General features: G+C 44.3%; 1 protein-coding gene across 1 annotated transcript in view; it reads left to right on the top strand.

The window, feature by feature from the left end:
• The window catches only part of SAR1B (secretion associated Ras related GTPase 1B), a 157,212-nt gene that overhangs the window by 56,435 nt on the left and 78,917 nt on the right, over nucleotides 1–21,860 (top strand). The window contains exon 3 of the mRNA XM_040442568.1: nucleotides 17,945–18,064. Coding sequence (XP_040298502.1) covers nucleotides 17,945–18,064 — 120 coding nt within the window. The remainder of the gene's footprint in view (nucleotides 1–17,944; nucleotides 18,065–21,860) is intronic.

Below are 21,860 nucleotides of genomic sequence, written 5' to 3'. Positions count from 1 at the left end.
GTATGACAATATATGTATTGATCTAATTGAGTGAAAAAGTTCGGACCAAACCGGGTTCAGTCCATACCTTGCTATTTTTTGGACAAATCCACTTAAACGACATGTAGAGTCATTTTACTGCACATCAGCGGGGGGAAAAGGCATTAGGGAGGAACCAGAAGGGTTCTCACATGACCCTGAGAGGAAGTGGGGAGAGGGCTTGCCCTGATTGCCTCCCAGGCTGATAGACAGCCTGAATAAGCCAATCAGTGCTAGCCGAACATCATTCTGTCCTGGGCTGTGAATGAGGGATGATGGATGTAGCAATTTCCTGCCAAGAAAATGATCTTAGGGAGTCAGGGACAGTCAGAAATCAATCAAGCTTGTCAGCTGCCAGGGACAGTGAAGAGAAAGGCTAGAATTAAAAAGAAGAAGAATTGTGTGTGTAGAATAGGGACAAGGAAAGATGTCAGCCACGGAGTGAGAAGAGAGGAGCTGACGCTGGCTGCGCCTGCTAGCAGAACTGCAGCTGCTGCAGACCTCAAAAGCAGCTACCTGCAAGGAAATATTTTTATTTTACCCCCATTTTCACACAAATCCTTTTTTTTGGGTGTGTGGGGGGTGGAATAAGTGAAAACTGTACGTCACGTGTTTTACCATCAATCTATTACAGCATATAGAATACTAATGAGAACTCTGCGTCAGGTCAAACGCATATATATATATATATATATATATATATATATATATATATACATACAGTCAGGTCCATAAATATTGGGACATCAACACAATTCTAACATTTTTGGCTCTATGCACCACCACAATGGATTTGAAATGAAACTAACAGGATATGCTTAAATTGCAGATTGTCAGCTTTAATTTGAGGGTATTTACATCCAAATCAGTTGAACGGTGTAGGAATTCCAACAGTTTGCATATGTGCCTCCCACTTGTTAAGGGACCAAAAGTAATAGGACATAATAATAATCATAAATCAAACTTTAACTTTATAATACTTGGTTGCAAATCCTTTGCAGTCAATTACAGCCTGAAGTCTGGAACGCATTGACATCACCAGACGCTGGGTTTCATCCCTGGTGATGCTCTGCCAGGCCTCTACTGTAACTGTATTTAGTTCCTGCTTGTTCTTGGGGCATTTTCCTTTCAGTTTTGTCTTCAGCAAGTGAAATGCATGCTCAATCGGATTCAGGTCAGGTGATTGACTTGCCCATTGCATAACATTCAACTTCTTTCCCTTAAAAAAACTCTTTGGTTGCTTTTGCAGTATGCTTTGGGTCATTGTCCATTTGCACTGTGAAGCGCCGTCCAATGAGTTCTGAAGCATTTGGCTGAATATGAGCAGATATTATTGCCCGAAACACTTCAGAATTCATCCTGCTACTTTTGTCAGCAGTCACATCATCAATAAATACAAGAGAACCAGTTCCATTGTCAGCCATACATGCCCACGCCATGACACTACCACCACCATGCTTCACTGATGAGGTGATATTCTTTGGATCATGAGCAGTTCCTTTCCTTCTCGAGTCTCTTCTCTTCCCATCACTCTGGTACAAGTTGAGCTTGGTCTCATCTATCCATAGGATGTTATTCTAGAACTGTGAAGTCTTTTTTAGATGTCATTTGTCAAACTCTAATCTGGCCTTCCTGTTTTTGAGGCTCACCAATGGTTTACATCTTGTGGTGAACCCTCTGTATTCACTCTGGTGAAATCTTCTCTTAATTGTTGACTTTGACGCACATACACCTACCTCCTGGAGAGTGTTCTTGATCTGGCTAACTGTTGTGAAGGGTGTTTTCTTCACCAGGGAAAGAATTCTTCGGTCATCCACCACAGTTGTTTTCCACTGTCTTCTTGGTCTTTTGGTGTTGCTGAGCTCACCAATGCGGTCCTTCTTTTTAAGAATGGTACAAACAGTTGTTTTGGCCACGCTTAATGTTTTTGCTATCTCTCTGATGGGTTTGTTTAGTTTTTTCAGCCTAATGATGGCTTGCTTCACTGATCGTGACAGCTCTTTGGATCTCATCTTGAGAGTTGACAGCAACAGATTCCAAATGCAAATAGCACACTTGAAATTAACTCCGAACCTCTTATCTGCTCATTGTAATTGGGATAATGAGGGAATAACACACACCTGGCCATGGAACAGCTGAGAAGCCAATTGTCCCATTACTTTTGGCCCCTTAACAAGTGGGAGGCACATATGCAAACTGTTGTAATTACTATGCCGTTCACCTGATTTGGATGTAAATACACTCAAATTTAAACTGACAGTCTACAGTTAAAGCACATCTTGTTTGTTTCATTTCAAATACATTGTGGTGGTGTATAGAGCCAAAAATGTTACAATTGTGTTGATGTCCCAATATTTATGGACCTGACTGTGTATGTGTGTGTATGTATGTATGTGTGTGTGTATATATATATATATATATATATATATATATATATATATATATTATACAGTCCTGATCAAAAGTTTAAGACCACTTGAAAAATTGCAAAAAATCATATTTAGCATGGCTGGACCTTAACAAGGTTACAAGTAGAGCTTCAACATGCAACAAGAAGAAATGGGAAGAAGTCCCTTGTCCTGCGGGCATTGTGTACTGTAGCGTTGTCCTGTTGAAAAACCCAGTCGTTTCCACACAGACAAGGGCCATCAGTCATGAGGAATGCTCTCTGCAAAATCTGGACATAGCCACCGGCCGTTTGATGCCCCTGCACTTCCTGCAGCTCCATTGTTCCACTGAAGGAAAAAGCACCCCAGACCATTATGGCGCTCCCTCCACTGTGGCACATAGAAAACATCTCAGGTGGGATCTGCTTGTCATGCCAGTAACATTGGAAACCATCCGGACCATCAAGGTTACATTTTTTCTCATCAGAGAATAAAACTTTCTTCCACCTTTGAATGACCCATGTTTGGTGCTCTCTTGTAATGTCCAAACGAGCAGTTCTGTGGCGTTCAAGGAGTCGAGGTCTTTGAAGAAGTTTTTTGTTTTTGAAGCCCTTCAGTCTCAGATGCCGTCTGATGGTTATGGGGCTGCAGTCAGCACCAGTAAGGGCCTTCATTTGGGTTGAGGATCGTCCAGTGTCTTGACGGACAGCCAATTGGATCCTCCAGCTCAGTGCTGATGACATTTTTTGGGGTCTTCCACTTGAATTTTTTGTTCCATAACCCTCAGGATCATTTAAGAAATTCCAAATCACTGTCTTATGGCGCGCTGTGAGAGACCCTGCTTAAGCAGTTCAACAACCCGACCACGTTCAAAAAGGGAGAGTTTTTTTGCCTTTGCCATCACAACGTGTGACTAACCTGACAGAAAATGACAATGAATCCACATCTTTGCACAGATTTGGCCTTTTAAAGGCATGTGGTCCTAAAATTTGGATCAGCTGAAAAACAGCCTGTTTCAGTTTAATTGTTATTTTCAATTAATTGAATGCTCAAAAAATGTTTTGTCTCACTCTCATTTCTTCTTGTTGCATGTTGAAGCTCTACTTGGAACCTTGTAAAATATGATTTTGCCATTTTTCAAGTCGCCTTAAACTTTTGATCAGGACTGTGTGTGTGTATGTATGTGTGTGTGTGTGTGTGTGTATATGTATATGTATATATATATATATATATATATATATATATATATATTACAGTACAGACCAAAAGTTTGGACACACCTTCTCATTCAAAGAGTTTTCTTTATTTTCATGACTATGAAGGCATCAAAACTATGAATTAACACATGTGGAATTATATACATAACAAACAAGTGTGAAACAACTGAAAATATGTCATATTCTAGGTTCTTCAAAGTAGCCACCTTTTGCTTTGATTACTGCTTTGCACACTCTTGGCATTCTCTTGATGAGCTTCAAGAGGTAGTCCGCTGAAATGGTCTTCCAACAGTCTTGAAGGAGTTCCCAGAGATGCTTAGCACTTGTTGGCCCTTTTGCCTTCACTCTGCGGTCCAGCTCACCCCAAACCATCTCGATTGGGTTTGGGTCCGGTGACTGTGGAGGCCAGGTCATCTGGCGCAGCACCCCATCACTCTCCTTCATGGTCAAATAGCCCTTACTTTCAAAGTTTTCCCAATTTTTCGGCTGACTGACTGACCTTCATTTCTTAAAGTAATGATGGCCACTCGTTTTTCTTTACTTAGCTGCTTTTTTCTTGCCATAATACAAATTCTAACAGTCTATTCAGTAGGACTATCAGCTGTGTATCCACCTGACTTCTCCTCAACGCAACTGATGGTCCCAACCCCATTTATAAGGCAAGAAATCCCACTTATTAAACCCGACAGGGCACACCTGTGAAGTGAAAACAATTTCAGGGGTCTACCTCTTGAAGCTCATCAAGAGAATGCCAAGAGTGTGTAAAGCAGTAATCAAAGCAAAAGGTGGCTACTTTGAAGAACCTAGAATATGACATATTTTCAGTTGTTTTACACTTGTTTGTTATGTATATAATTCCACATGTGTTAATTCATAGTTTTGATGCCTTCAGTGTGAATCTACAATTTTCATAGTCATGAAAATAAAGAAAACTCTTTGAATGAGAAGGTGTGTCCAAACTTTTGGTCTGTACTGTATATCAGTGATTGAATTTAATTAAACCAGCATATAGGTGATCAGTACTAGACCAATAAACAGGGTAGGGCAGCAATTTACCTGAGAGAGATAAAGTGGAATTGAGTCTCAGGCCCCAAACATCTGCTTTTGTTTATTCTATATAAACATGGTTGGAATTTTATTTTTTTGGGACCGTTCAATTTAATTAAACCAGCATATAAGTGATGAGTACACCAACAGACAGGGTAGAGCAATAATATAGCTATGAGTGTTAACTTGAAACTGAGCATCAGGCCTGGCCCTTAATCATCCTTTTTTATTTATTTAATATTCACACAGTTTTGAATTGTTCAATTTAATTATACCTGCATATAGGTGATCAGTACACCAATTCACAGGTGTTTACACAGAATATAAAAGGCAATAAAAAGGGACAGATTTAAAGGGGACAAAACCACGGTGTACAGTACCCTTATAACACATTCCAACCCTGGTTGTTCCAGTTTAGTTCATTTCTACCTATTTCAAAATATAACATCATGACCTATTCTAAACCCTGGTCATTTAAAAGAAAACAACCTTGGAACTATTGGATTTATAAAACAAAACAGTAGCCGCTGTTACAACTGTACTGCATTGCTCTTTTTGTGCTGCAACACAATATGTTGTTTCCAGCTCTTTATAACTTTGAAGTTCACTCTCTTAACCCTCCTTTTTCTGTGTTGATGGATGAGGGGATTGCAGGTATCATCACCATCCTAAGTGCGGGTTTCAGAGGTGTGGTGAATACCACACCTCGTGCCCGCTTGACGTCAACTACGTCGAGCTCCCGAGACGTGGTATGGTCACGAGTTTACCAAAAACGTGAAGTTACGCCCTCCAGAGGAGCACGCAAGGTCAGGTTGGTACAGTTTACACCCACACCTCCTGTCCACGCGGGCACAGAGAGGTAACAAGCTGAGAGAGCCTTTTCACTGCCGCAGTAAAAAAAACTGCGCGGTCTCAGCCTGGGAAATCTGCCACCAGTTTCTTGTTTGTTATAAGCCTGGTCTGCTAGAACGGGATTATATAGGGTCAGAAACCAACCCGCGGTAGCTTATAACTAGGTCAAAACACGGACGTGGGGATTCGTGATCGAGATACAAGATAGCACAAGATTAAATTATAGATTTAATCGCCGTAGGGGCACACTAGATTTAACACAATATACACAGAGAATATATACAGTGGTCTGAGGTTACAGATACAGGTTATATGTTTACAACAGGGTTAAGCAGTGTACAAGTCAGTTACCGGGTATGATGGAAGTTCCTTTTTGTTGTGAGATGTTCTTTGCTGGAGTCCACATGAAGGGCCGTGATCTCAGCTATTTCCTGGGTCCCTCTAAACACATTTGTAAGATGTGACCCTTCTTCAGAGAAAGACCCGCCTGCTTGCTGGCACCAGACTTTACACCTGTAGCCGGCCCCTCCCCTCCCAGCCTCAGGGAGGGGTCCACTCCCCCTCTTCTGGGCTGGCAGCAAATGACCCACAAAACCCTTTAGGGTTCATAGCTCTTGACCAGAGGGTCACAGGGAGATGGTTCTGGGACCAATGGACCTGCCTGGGTTCCGGCTACAAGTAGATTAGATATATTGGGCAGACTAGATGGGCCAAATGGTTCTTATCTGCCGACACATTCTATGTTTCTAGTCCAAACCTGGTCCCGTTATGTGGTTTCTATGGGGAGATATGGATATCTTCCTCCCCTGACCTTGTCCCATTAAACAAAGACCATGGGCATGTACTTCGTGGCCACCGGGACACAAATATGTATCCGGTTTGCACCTGCGATGGCCAGGCGATTCATAATTCCTTATGAAAGGTAGGTGCCAACATGTCTGGGCGGTCTCATTGATCCTGGGCAAGGGCGGATACCCCATGCTGAGGGTTTTCCTGCAGGATTCAGCTTGGCTCCAAACTGGTGGACTGAAATGTGACCTTCTCCTTGAAGCCTGGTCCCCCTGGGGCTTTCTTCCTTGCCAACTTTCCTTGGTGGAAACTTATTTTGCATGTACACTGACTGTGGCGAAACCAACCTCGCCACTGGGTTTTGGAGAGTCCTGTTTACCAGCCTCTTGCCTCAGGATTATGGCCCATACTAACTTTAAAGGAGAAGACAGACCGGCCGCACAGCTTAAATCTGTCTTTGGAATTGGATTTTATGTTATGTGAGGGTACCCAGATAGCTAATTGTATTGTATTCGTGTATTCTGAGTGCTATTCACCTAATGATATGCACTCAGACTTGAGCTATCTGGGAATATGTTAAATGTCTGTGTTTGCTGTGGGGGTGTGACATTGTGTGTTTCGGTGGTGATTTCTGTCCTGTTGTCTCCACATGTGTATTGGCGATTTCCCTTTGTCCTGAGAGATAATTGAATTGCTCCTCGGGTGTCTCCAGGGCAGAGAGGAGGAAACCATGATGCATTGTGGGGATGTGTTGTGTCTGTGTATCCTGAGTTGCTACGTATCTGTCCTGTGTCACAGTCTTCCTTCTGGTCCCCTAGGGGCATGTCCATCAGATGGGGACCTGCATAAATACGGGCGGGTAGCCCTCAATAAAGCGTGCCTGTTTTATCCTTCATCATGTTGAGGCTGGTGTTTGGGTAACTGATCGACACTGGGGGATTGCTATACTCCCCTGGCTATAACTACTTGCTCTTTTAAGAGCTGTTCCGGCTCTCTGGTTTTAGGAGAGGTTCACCCACTGGAGCCTGGAGCCTTGTCGTAGGTCCAGGGTGGGTAGGAGATGGTGAGACCTCAACCAAGCTTCGGCGGTTTGTGGGGTCTGCAGTGTGTACGGTGTCAAGTGGAGTGCTTGGAGTCCTCGGAAAGCACTAGGAGCATCTATCAACGGAGGTACCCAGTCGGGGTGCCAGGAGATCCATTACATTTGGTTGCAAGCAGTGGGATGGCGTCCTAGTGTGAGGAGAAGCGGCTCGGAGACACAGTTCGTGGAGTATATTGAGGGCAACGCTAGTATTCGTACAGCGCCCCTGGCTACAGCAGGATGGAATCGGCTAGTCTTCGGACAGCGTTCTATGACGAGGAGGAGGAGGCAGCCGCAGACTACAGGGATGCAGACAGAAAGGAAGTCTGGTATGATGCCCTGGAAAATGCCCAGCGGCGGCGAGGTGAGAGTCTCCCCAGTTATGAGCAGCAGCTACAGAAGCGGGTGGCGAAGCGGATGGGTCTCTTGGGAGAGCAGCCACTGGATGACTGGGTAACAGTGCTCCAGAGCCTGGTATGTAAGCAGCTTTGGCTAGAGGACGCTTACCAGGCCCTAAGGTGGCATGTCATTCAACATTCCCCATGGGCAGCTGAGCATGACAAGCCAGAGGGAGAGGAGTTTTATGGTCCGGGCTTGTTATGGGAGTCCTTTGCAGAGCCTGACTTCGGGAGCCCTGCACAGTCCAGACTTCAGAATATCTTCTATGAGAGGGAGGCTAGGCTGGATTGGGATGACCCCCATGAGGTAGAGAAAGACCTGGCTCACCTAGCAACCCTGGAGTGGGAACTGGAGCAGGACTACCGAGATCTCTTCCACTCCATTGAGAGGGCTCAGCGAGAGAGCAGAGTGTCAGACCCAGGTCCAGAGCCCTTCAGCTGGAAGGATATTGTGGAGGTGTTCTGGGAAGACCCGACTGAAGTATGCCCTGCTTCAGTACCAGCTACAGAGGTAGGGGACCTCATAGACTGGTCCTGGGGGAAACCCATATGGCAGGTGGAGATGGGACCGAGATCTCTCCACCGGCCCTACAGGGATGCTGGGCAGTCTGCCCAGATCCCCAACGGCAGCCGGAGTTTCAGGGAGTAGGGACAGTTGGTCCTGCTCCCCAGCGGCAGTATGTTTTGCAGGGAGAGGAGAGCATGGTCTCCATTCCCCAGCGGCAGTGTGTTGTAAAGAGAGAAGAGACAACCGATCTCTCTCCCCAACCACAGGGGGACAGCACCCCTAACTCCGATGGTGTAGATGGGACCGCGGTCTCTGCACCAGGCCTACCGGGATACTGGACGGCCGGTTCAGATCCCCCACCAACCCTGCAGGAATGCCAGGAGGAGGAGGTAAGCGATTCCTCCTCTCCACAGCCGATCTGCAACAAGGTCCTGGGGATAGGATTCCCTGACCACATCCCAGCGGAAGAGCTGGCATCTGGGCAGAGCGCAGTTGGCCTCTGCCCTCCTCTATCCTCTTCTCCAGAGGCTGACTTTCCACAGGCTACCCCAGCGGAAGCGCTGGCATCTGGGCAGAGCGCAGTCGGCCTCTGACCTCCCCTATCCTCTTCTCCAGAGCCGGACTTCCCACAGGCTACCCTAGCGGAAGAGCTGGCATCGGGGCAGAGCGCAGTCTGCCTCGGCCCACCAAGTACCAACAGCTCCAAGCTAGAGAGCAACAAGGAAGCAAGGAGTAGCAGATGCCCACTCAACAGCTGGGGACATACAGAACAGAGCCAGGCCCCAAGATTCAACAGGTCCCGTATTGGGTTGTGGTTGGACTGCCAGACCAACTCAGGTACTGACCGTGAGGTCAGGTATCTGGTTAGTCTTCCCTGGGAGGGGGAGATGTGTGGCGAAACCAACCTCGCCACTGGGTTTTGGAGAGGCCTGTTTACCAGCCTCTTGCCTCAGGATTATGGCCCATACTAACTTTAAAGGAGAAGACAGACCGGCCGCACAGCTTAAATCTGTCTTTGGAATTGGATTTTATGTTATGTGAGGGTACCCAGATAGCTAATTATATTGTATTCGTGTATTCTGAGTGCCATTCACCTAATGATATGCACTCAGACTTGAGCTATCTGGGAATATGTTAAATGTCTGTGTTTGCTGTGGGGGTGTGACATTGTGTGTTTGGGTGGTGATTTCTGTCCTGTTGTCTCCACATGTGTATTGGCGATTTCCCTTTGTCCTGAGAGATAATTGAATTGCTCCTCGGGTGTCTCCAGGGCAGAGAGGAGGAAACCATGATGCATTGTGGGGATGTGTTGTGTCTGTGTATCCTGAGGTGCTACGTATCTGTCCTGTGTCACAGTCTTCCTTCTGGTCCCCTAGGGGCGTGTCCACCAGATGGGGACCTGCATAAATACGGGCTGGTAGCCCTCAATAAAGCGTGCCTGTTTTATCCTTCATCATGTTGAGGCTGGTGTTTGGGTAACTGATCGACACTGGGGGATTGCTATACGCTGGGAGATTTGCTATACTCCTCTGGCTATAACTACTAGCTCTTTTAAGAGCTGTTCCGGCTCTCTGGTTTTATGAGAGGTTCACCCACTGGAGCCTGGAGCCTTGTCGTAGGTCCAGGGTGGGTAGGAGACGGTGAGACCTCAACCAAGCTTCGGCGGTTCGTGGGGTCTGCAGTGCGTACGGTGTCAAGTGGAGTGCTTGGAGTCCTCGGAAAGCACTAGGAGCATCTATCAATGGAGGTACCCGGTCGGGGTGCCAGGAGATCTGTTACACTGACCATGCCAAGAGGTGCATCAAATGACAATCAGGGCTGGGGGCTTTGAAGCAGGGCCCTCCTGTAGAGTTCACTACCTCCGCTATCTGTCAGCAAATGGGGGTGTGAGGACATGGCTGACAGTAAATATTAATCTATATTCCTCATAAGAGGGTTTTAGGCTATTTTCACACTAGCATTTTTACTGGATCTGGTAGGGTTCAGCAAGAACGCTTCCGTTACTGATACTACAACCATCTGCATCAGTTATGAACATTGTATTATCTGTAACATAGCCAAGACGGATCCGTCATGAACTCCATTGAAAGTCAATGGGGGACGGAATTTTTTCTATTGTGTCAGATAAAACCACCCTATTGACTTGCATTGTGTGTCATGACGGATCCATTTTGCTCTGCATCCCATGATACGGTTTGCTCTCCGGTATGAGAACGCAATCAAACGGAACAGAATGCATTTTGGAGCATTCCGTTCTGTTGAGTGACGTTTTGTCCCCATTGACAATGAATGGGGACAAAACTGAAGCATTTTTTTCCGGTATGGAGACTCTATGATGGATATATTAACGCTAGTGTGAAAGTAGCCTTAGGACAGTCCATAACCTTGTCTGTGGGAAGAGCTTTTACATTGGGGCCTTCTCCCCTCACTGGTCTGCAGGTCATCAGCCCTGCTGGTTGGTTGGTGCACTGCAGGAGGTTTTTGGCAGATGACTACCTTTGCTGTCCACCCCCAGACAACAGTAGTGTGAGCAGCATGGTATTTTTCAACAGGGCAGACAGCTGGTTAAAGTTCTTGTTGGGTGGTAGGCAGGTCACTGAAAGCTGTGTCTTACCACACCTGGTCATTAGCTTGGGCAGCCACTGGACACTGCTGAGGTTCCCAGTCCCAGCTATGCTAGACAGATACAACCTGCACTTAGGGAAGGAATATGGACTTGAACTTCTAAATATATATAAAGTCCTTACAACTTTTGTCAGTCTAACACTGCATTTAAATAACAACTTCCCAATGGAACCATAGAGGTCCGCTGCCAAAGCAAAATATACTTTGCTAAACCCTAAACCTCATCTAATTATCTCTATATTAAGAATCAATGTGTACTAACACTTCAAAACAAACATACATTTAGCAATTTATCCTCATAATCAATAATGTTCAATTGTCTTTAATGGCCTCTGTCACAAGTTAACACTATAACATAACATGTATCACAATTCTTTTTAGTTCTATTCTTTGTACATTGGGATGTAAGACCAAGAAACATACATTTGTTGTAATTCATAGATATTTTCTTCAATGTAAACCCTTTTAACCTGATAGTTTAAACAAATGTCTTTAAATGTCAACCGTAAAACTGGTCAACATTAAAGTGTAATAGGCTTTTTTTGCTAATGGGTAGGGACAGTTATAGGGAACATTTTCTAATATACTTTATTTAGGGAAAACCTTTATTTATAGGAGAAAACTAGGGATGAAATGTCCCTTAGCAGCAATTTTTTCAGAGCCGTTGCTAAGTGACATCCGTCTTCCTAACAGCACAGTGCTGTATTAGGTAGATGGGATGTGCTGGGAGCTGGCAGGCGTCTGCCCACACTGCTCCCTCATATAGAAGTGGGGCAATACAATTATTATAGATTAAATATGTATTAATATATTAAGAAATATGTTTACATTCTTCCTGCTTACTGACCAGCATGGTCAATGATGTCAGTGAGCTATCTCCCTGTACTCCCAGCGTTCTGTGTGGTTAACCAGAGAGGAGCCTGAGTGCTGAGCTCAATCAAAACTTTTGGTACAAATAAAAAACAACTAAAAATCTCCCAAGAAAAGATTTAAAATCCCAATGCACATTATCAAAAAAATAATGTTTTACTCCACCTTCTTAATTCATACACCTTAAAACTTTCATTCCTTGCTGCAGCATCATTTATTCATATGCACACACAGCTCAGAGTCACACCCTTAGGCCCCTTTCACACGGGCGAGATTCCGCGCGGATGCAATGTGTGATGTGAACGCATTGCACCCGCACTGAATCCTGACCCATTCATTTCTATGGGGCTGTGCACACGAGCGGTGATTTTCACGCATCACACTTGTGCGTTGCGTGAAAATCGCAGCATGCTCCTCTTTGTGCGTTTTTCACGTAACGCAGGCCCCATAGAAATAAATGGGGTTGCGTGAAAATCGCAAGCAAGTGCGGATGCGGTGCGATTTTCACGCACGGTTGCTAGGAGACGATCGGGATGGGGACCCGATCATTATTATTTTCCCTTATAACATGGTTATAAGGGAAAATAATAGCATTCTGAATTTTAACCCCTCCAGCCCTATTGTACTATGCATTCTGTATTCAGAATGCTATTATTTTCCCTTATAACCATGTTATAAGGGAAAATAATACAATCTACAGAACACCGATCCCAAGTCCGAACTTCTGAGAAGAAGTTCGGGTTTGGGTACCAAACATGCGCGATTTTTCTCACGCGAGTGCAAAACGCATTACAATGTTTTGCACTCGCGCGGAAAAATCGTGCGTGTTCCCGCAACGCACCCGCACCTTTTCCCGCAATGCCCGTGTGAAAGAGGCCTTATTCTTTGAATACAGACTTCACACACCGCTCTGCTGAACATCCATGAAATTCTTCACCACTGTAACTTCACACATCCACCACAACATCAACTCAAAGCCGCACCCATTCACATTCCAATGAATGATTTACGGCTGCAGTACTGCTATCCCTGAAACTATACAGCCATCCAGCTCTTCTGGAAACACACATGCACACCACAACCAGAATTGCCTATGATCTCCATTGCTATTCTTCCATTACTTGCTAATATCTTCTGGTCTTCACTCTGTAATCAATCTCCTGAATCCGGACCCATTCATTTCTATAGGGCTGTGCACATGAGCGGTGATTTTCACGCATCACTTGTGCATTGCGTGAAAATCGCAGCATGCTCTATATTGTGCATTTTTCACGCAACTCATGCCTCATAGAAGTGAATGGGACTGAATGAAAATCGCAAGCAAGTGCGTATGCGGTGCGATTTTAACGCCTAGTTGCTAGGAGACGATCGGGATGGGGACCCGATCTTTAATATTTATCCTTGACATGATTATAAAGGAAAATAATAGCATTCTTAATACAGAATGCTAAGTAAATTAGGGATGGAGGGGTTAAAAAAAAAAATTAAAATTAAACTCACCTCATCCACTTGTTCGCGCTGCCCGGCTTCTCTTCTTTCTTCTTCTTTGATGACCTGGGAGAAAAATTACCTTTGGTGACGTCACTGCGCTCATCACATGGTCCGTCACCATGGTGATGGACCATGTGATGGACCATGTGATGAGCGCATTGACGTCACCAAAGGTACTTTTCCTCCCAGGTCATCAAAGAAGAAGAAAGAAGACAAGCCGGGCTGCGTGAACAAGTGGATGAGGTGAGTTAAATTTTTTATTATGTTTTTTTAACCCCTCCATCCCTATTTTACTAAGCATTCTGTATTAAGAATGCTATTATTTTCCCTTATAGCCATGTTATAAGGGAAAATAATAAAATCTACACAACATCTAACCCAAACCCGAACTTCTGTGAAGAAGTCCCGGTTCGGGTCTGGGTACCAAACATGCCGATTTTTCTCAAGCGCATGCAAAGCGCATTAAAATCGCGCATTTACCCGCAACGCACCCGCATCTTTTCCCGCACGTCATCCACAACGCCCGTATGAATGAGGCCTTAGGCCTCTTTCAGACGGGCGTTGCGGGAAAATGTGCGGGTGCGTTACGGGAACACCCGTGATTTTTCAGCGCGAGTGCAAAACATTGTAATGCGTTTTGCACTTGCGTGAGAAAAATCACGCATGTTTGGTACCCAAACCCGAACTTCTTCACAGAAGTTCGGGCTTGGGATCGGTGATCTGTAGATTGTATTATTTTCCCTTATAACATGGTTATAAGGGAAAATAATAGCATTCTGAATACAGAATGCATAGTAAAATAGCGCTGGAGGGGTTAAAAAAATAATAATAATTTAACTCACCTTAGTCCACTTGATCGCGATGCCGGCATCTCCTTCTGTCTCCTTTGCTGAACAGGACCTGTGTGAGCATTCATTACAGGCAAAGGACCTGTGGTGACGTCACTCCGGTCATCACATGATCCATCACCATGGTAAAAGATCATGTGATGACCGGAGTGACGTCACCACAGGTCCTTTGCCTGTAATGAATGCTCACTACAGGTCCTGTTCAGCAAAGGAGACAGAAGAGAAGCCGGGCTGCGCGAGCAAGTGGATTAAGGTGAGTTATATTATAATTTTTTTTTTTAACCCCTCCAGCGCTATTTTACTATGCATTCTGTATTCAGAATGCTATTATTTTCCCTTTATAACCATGTTAAAAGGGAAAATAATAATGATCGGGTCTCATCCAGATCGTCTCCTAGCAACCGTGCGTGAAAATCGCACCGCATCCGCATTTGCTTGCGGATGCTTGCGATTTTCACGCGACCCCATTCACTTCTATGGGGCCTGCGTTGCGTGAAAAAACGCAGAATATATACAGCATGCTGCGATTTTCACGCAACGCACAAGTGATGCGTGAAAATTACCGCTCATGTGAACAGCCCCATAGAAATGAATGGGTCGGTCTTCAGTGCGGGTGCAATGCGTTCAACTCACGCATTGCATCCGTGCGGAAAACTCGCCCGTGTGAAAGGGGCCTTAGAGTACTGTACAGCCACATGGAGCAACTGTTCTGCAGTTGGGATGCGACCTCCTTGTGGCCGAGTATGAGCCTCAGCAGCATCATATTAACTAATTAGAACTGCATTGTTTATTTGGTTTTCATTGTTAATGGCTGTGCGGAAACCCTTACAACTGCACAGCCATTAAAATAACTGTCATTTTAATTTTTATTTTAATTTTTATTTTAATGTGTAAGGAAAGTTTTCTAATATTCTTTATCAAGTGAATTAGTATATTTGTATAAGAAAAACTGGCTCTGAAGTGTCTCTTAGCAACGCGATGAGCTTTGCCAAGGAATATCCATATATATATACACTACTCAAAAAAATAAAGGGAACACTTAAACAACACAATGTAACTCCAAGTCAATCACACTTCTGTGAAATCAAACTGTCTACTTAGGAAGCAACACTGAGTGACAATCAATTTCACATGCTGTTGTGCAAATGGGATAGACAACAGGTGGAAATTATAGGCAATTAGCAAGACACCCCCAATAAAGGAGTGGTTCTGCAGGTGGTGACCACAGACCACTTCTCAGTTCCTATGCTTCCTGGCTGATGTTTTGGTCACTTTTGAATGCTGGCGGTGCTTTCACACTAGTGGTAGCATGAGACGGAGTCTCTGTGTCTGTCAGTGTAGTGTCCAGAGCATGGAGGCGCTACCAGGAGACAGGCCAGTACATCAGGAGACGTGGAGGAGGCCGTAGGAGGGCAACAACCCAGCAGCAGGATCGCTACCTCCGCCTTTGTGCAAGGAGGAACAGGAGGAGCACTGCCAGAGCCCTGCAAAATGACCTCCAGCAGGCCACAAATGTGCGTGTGTCTGCTCAAACGGTCAGAAACAGACTCCATGAGGGTGATATGAGGGCCCGACTTCCACAGGTGGGGGTTGTGCTTACAGCCCAACACCGTGCAGGACGTTTGGCATTTGCCAGAGAACACCAAGATTGGCAAATTTGCCACTGGCGCCCTGTGCTCTTCACAGATGAAAGCAGGTTCACACTGAGCACATGTGACAGACGTGACAGAGTCTTGAGACGCCGTGGAGAACGTTCTGCTGCCTGCAACATCCTCCAGCTTGACCGGTTTGGCATTGGGTCAGTAATGGTGTGGGGTGGCATTTCTTTGGAGGGCCGCACAGCACTCCATGTGCTCGCCAGAGGTAGCCTGACATAATAGGGCAGCAAATAATGAGGAGCCCGGGGGCAAATGAAAATGAAATATTCTGTGGGCAAAAATTTAAATGTATAGAGGGAGTGTGCGGGGGCAACATAACATATAGTAAGAGTCTCACTATATTTCATTTTGCCCCCATTCCCTCTATATATTTTACATTTTTTGCCCACAGAGTATTTCATTTTCATTTTGCCCCCTCATTATTTGCTGCCCCTGGCTGCCCTCATATGGCCGGTGCGGGCCCCCCCTTTCTGAATTCAGACACACTGCCGCACGGCACCACTGATCATCATTCATCCCCCCCCCCCATCCCTCATATGAAGTCAGTGTGTGCCATACATTCAAAAATAAATAAAAAATACTCTAGTGACTAGAGTATTATTATTTTTTAAATGTATGGCTTCATACAGAGGGGGGGAGGGTATGGGTAGGGGCAGAGGATGGCGGGTAGGGGCAGAGGATGGCAGGGGGGGGCTGGTGGCGGAGGCTCGCGGGGGGGGCCCCAATTCAAAGTTTGCCCTGGGGCCCATAGAACTCTAGTTACGCCCCTGACATTACATCAAAGTTGGATCAGCCTGTAGTGTGTTTTTCCACTTTAATTTTGAGTGTGACTCCAAATCCAGACCTCCATGGGTTGAAAAATGTGATTTCCATTTTTTTGTTTTTTGTGATTTTGTTGTCAGCACATTCAACTATGTAAAGAACAAAGTATTTCAGAAGAATATTTAATTCAGATCTAGGATGTGTTATTTTTGTGTTCCCTTTATTTTTTTTGAGCAGTGTATATATTATATTAGTATTCTGCCCTGATTTTTTTTACACTTTCAGTGCTGAAGGTGTGTGATCCTTCCATATCAAGCCACCTGGAGTTGCAGGAGCGCTCGCAGTCAGCGCTCGCTATTGTCCATAATATAGAGGCAGGGAGACGGGGAGAAGCTGTTCCAAAACAACCAGTGAGCTTAGTCAGACAGTCAGATGATCTAACTTAGCGCGCATGGATATGATCATCAGTGATGGCCAGTTCGCATTGTTCGCCCGCGAACATATGCGGGCTGCCATCTTTTTTCACAAGTCCGGCGATGCACAGGTAAGCCCTTACCTGTGCCTGTGCGCGAGCCGGTCTGAAAACAAATGCAGTCACCGGGAGCAGGCAGTTCCGAGAACAGCCCGATGAAGGCCCCCGGTGGCTGTTCTCGGAACTGCCTGCTCCCGCTGACCGCACTTGTTTTCAGACCGGCTCGCGCACAGGTAAGGGCTTACCTGTGCCTTGCCGAACTTGTGAAAAAATATGGCCGCCCGCATATGTTCACGGGCGAACAATGCGAACTGCCCATCACTGATGACCATATGTATCTTTTGGTCCGCAAAAAACGGATCCGCAAAAATATGGATGATGTCCGTGTGCATTCCGTATTTTGCGGAACGGAACAGCTGGCCCCTAATAGAACAGTCCTTTCCTTGTCACACAGAGTAACTTCTGTTTTGTTTTTTGCAGACCCATTGAAATGAATGGTTCTGCATAACGTCCACAATGTGTGCATGAGCCCTTACCTGGATGTGCATGGCCTCTTTTCAACCCTTACCTCCACCGATTGACCCGATTTCCAACCTTACCCCTTTTGTGCTCTTTGGGCATGCCAGAACTAATGACCATTTCACTAATGCCATTTTTCCATTGTTTATTGGTTCCATTTTAGTAGACGTGTTTAAAGGGAGACAGCTGTAATAATTTTAAAGGAGAATTGAAATATAAAGAAATGTGACACATTGTGCTATAAATACCCGTTTTTCAGTGCACTATGGCAGAATGTGACATGATAAAATGGTTAACAAATGTGACTACAATTATTTATTGCCATTAATTAATAGTTGACTGTAAAAGGCAGATTATCATGATTTATATGTACCATGTTTTTTTGTTTGCTTTGTTTTGCAGGTCTATACAAGAAAAATGGAAAATTAGTATTTTTAGGGTTGGATAACGCTGGCAAAACCACTTTACTACAGATGCTTAAAGATGGACGAATGGGCCAGTATGTTCCTACACTTCATCCAAGTGAGTATTTGAATGTCCTTTTGGCCTCAGCCTGGCCGGTATATGTTAGTATACTGCAAAGAAAAAGGTAAGGAATAGTGATGTAGACTACACTACTCAAAACCAAAGTATGCAGTAAAAAAAAAGTATACATTTAAGGGATGCTATAATATCCTATGGGTGATGGATGCTACTGTATGGCATTTGTATGTGTCTATTAAACATATCTGTTAGGGGGGTCAAGTAAACCAGAATCTGCAGGTACCCCACACCCTCCTTCTGTGACTCACAAATGACCCCCAGGCATCTCCACCACCATGAGCTCTAGAGTTCGGGGGTGTTTGCATGATGCCAATTCTAAAGCACCTGTGCCAAAACAGGAAAATGGGGCTGTATGGGTAACGTATCCCACTGTATGCCTATACAGTGGGATATGTTGCAACCTTCCGTCAAGGGTATACTGTACATCAGGAATACTCCAGACTGCATACCTACGACTTAGGCCTCTTTCACACGACCGTATGGCGTGTGTGCCAGAAAATGGGGAACACGTCTTCTAGTGTTTAATTCCTTACAGACCTATTTGCTAGTAAAATATGTTACTTTTTTCTATACAACAAATGTGTGGTTATATTCTAGTATACATTGGAAAATGACAGAGCTGGAGTGGTCCGAATGACCATATTATTGGATGTTTGCGGGTGGATGGATCTCATACTCCTGCTTTATTGTCAGGGACCGGCAGCAGGTAGTATAAAGCATGGTGGTTTATTTTATTTTGTATTCAGAATGGTACAGGAGATTGACAAGAGGAATATTAAATGATTAACAACTAGTATATAAGGGATAATCGATCACAATAACTACTAAAATAGGGATAAAGATAATAATAATAATAATAGATAGGACTAAAAAATAGGTGGTAGGAGTGTATATATTTATACAGTGTAAAATTACTGTATAGTCTTTATTATTATTATTATTAGGTGCGTTCCTTGCCTCATTTCACATCTGTGGAGTACCCCAAAGTGACGGGTGCAGTGGGAGTTTGCAGATGTTATTTTGTTTTACTTTATATTATTTTATATGTAGATGTTTATTTTATTTTATTTTATAGTTTCTTATATTGATAGGGGATGGGGGTAGAGGAAATACCAAGACAAATATCCTCCTGAGATCGAAAGATCAAGAGTATCCATATAATGTGATGGTGTATTGTTAATTTATTGAAACTGTATCCATTTTTATCATGGACACAGTTTCATATGTGTAAATTGACAGAGATATTTAAGCAGTGTTGTCGACCTGCCAACATATATTACATAAAGATAGTATTTGTACTTGCACAGTAGGACAAGGGGCAAGACGAAAAAAAAAAGGAAGGGCTTAAGCTAAAAAATGGTCTCATTTATTTAATTTAATCCTTGTGGCGCAAGGGTATCTAATTGGTACATCCAGTAGACTTCTCGTCGCTGCAGGGTACTAAACTGATTGTATGGCTTTTCTGGTATGTAGTCGATTGGTGTAATCTTGATTGGGTGGTTTTTTCCTTCTGATGTGGAGGCACAATGTCTGGAGAGGCTATGTTTTTGGTAGAGTTTTTGAATATTGTGCCTATGCTGGTTTAGCCTACAGTGTAGCTCCTGAGTTGTGCGGCCTACATATTGAAGCCCGCAGCTACACTCGATTAGATAGATTACATAGCTGGATTGGCACGTTAGGTAATGCTTTATCGCAAAGGTGGTCCCATTTTTATTTGACGAGAAATGTGCACATTTATTGGTTATTACCTTACAACATAGGCACCGACTTTTCCCACATTTGTAGCTGCCTGTTTTTTTAGGGGGTAGGGGTGGGCCAACTGTGATGGCTTTTTTGTGTTGTTTTGGCTTGTTAGGGGCGAGAAGGTTCTTAATTGTCAGGGCTCTCCTATAGATCATTCTAGGTTTGGGGGGTAAATGTTTGGCGAGGTATGGATCCTGTAGTAAAATATGTCAATATTTGGAAAAGATTGTACGTATATTATTGTTAGATGTGTTAAACTGTGTGACAAAGTTTGTATTCATTTCTGTGTGTATCCCTTAGGCGTTTTTTATAAGCTTCCTCGGGTAGCCTTTTTCAATAAACCGACAGGAACACACACCCCAACAGTACACGAACACTCACCACCATCCCGGCAGCTTCGCACTCCAATCCTCAGCCCTCATCTCACTCCGGTGCATCGGGTAGGAATACTCCCCCAAATACCACACGAACACTCACTCCCACGCCAACAGCCTCTCACTCCATACATCCCATTGACACAGTATACTCCTCCAGTGATGATTTCTTAGAGAAATTTAGGGCACTAAAAACCAAATATTTTGAACATAAAAACCGATCCCGACTCCCACTTATAGATCCCCCCACCCAGGAATCAGCCAATTCCATAGAGGCCCTCTATGACAGCCCCTCTCTCGAGCACCTAGTGCCTCTGCCCCCTCCCCTCCTCCCTGCCACTATTGGCACTTTCCCACACATCACCATTCCAGGTATATCCACATCGTCCCCAGATAGGCCTCCTACAGACATCTCCCTACTCTGCAATTCACTCCCTGGTTCTTCTGCGCTAGTACCTTTTTTAGGCCATGCCAAAACCACCCCACCTCCTGCCAGTTCGACACCTCCTGCCAGTTCGACACTGTCCACAACATACTGCTTCACCCCCAAAAAAACACCCACCAGATTACGCAGTATTTCAGACCAATCGCTGGAAAAAGAAAACCCGAACACGAGGTTGTAAGGGAGGTGTCCAAAAAAGGAAAATCGTCCAGATACTAGAGACAAACAAATCCGTATCTGAATCCACTATAAAAATCTTTAACCTTTCGTCCCATATTCTTACAGTAACAGAAACCAAGCTATTGGAAAAAGGATTATCCTTCTGTCCATTTAATACGGTCAACCCCTTTGAACTGTTCCTGGATATACAAAAATTTAGGCGAAACCTCACAAATAAGGCATTTTGAGGCGGAAAATGGCAAACCTCCTCCAAAACAGAAAAAAATAGACCAATCAACAGAAATAGAACCACCCTTATTCACACATCAAGATGTTAGACCAAAGTCCAACTTCTTCCCCCTCCAAAGCCAAGGACATCATATCCCAACTTTTTTTGACCTTTATATCTTCTGATCTCAAAAAATTTACTTTGGTACCAATCATAAAACAAGATACGGGTACCGCGCTATATCTAAAGCAATGTATGAAAGTGTTTGTTACTTGGAACCATAAAGACAAAAAGCCAAGTTCATAATCTGCTACAAAGTGGATATCACAAGTCCATATTACGCTTGTACATAGACAGATGTCACAAGTCTATATTCAACACGTGAATTTTCAGCAACCCTTTGCTTTGCTGTGCATATACAAAGACCGCTGCCTCGCGTCTATATTCCACATGTGATGGACCTGTTATCCGCCTCCAACATGTAGTCAGATCTCGCTTTGAGGCACCAACCGCTTGCTCCAAACCGGTCTGGATTACCTTTATAAAGGACAAAAAAGGCACCGCAGCCCCTGACGAAGCTAAGTGCGAAACCCGGGTCGGGCATTTTTATACGCATGGGAAAACTGTGCATTTTGTATGTAGAATAAAACTTTCTTACCTCTAAGTCTTGAGGGTATTGCACCATCAACGCCAGATCCATCAGATCCGACAGGCTGCTATGTGCCAGAACAGACTGCCGTATCTCTGAATGGAGATGTAAATGAAGCCTAACTTTTTAATGCAGAATGACATACATGAATGTCATCATATATTACACTGAAAAACAGA

The sequence above is a fragment of the Bufo bufo genome, chromosome 1 (genome assembly GCF_905171765.1).
Source record: "Bufo bufo chromosome 1, aBufBuf1.1, whole genome shotgun sequence".
NCBI classification, from domain to species: domain Eukaryota; kingdom Metazoa; phylum Chordata; class Amphibia; order Anura; family Bufonidae; genus Bufo; species Bufo bufo.
This window is presented reverse-complemented; position numbering and strand designations above follow the sequence as displayed.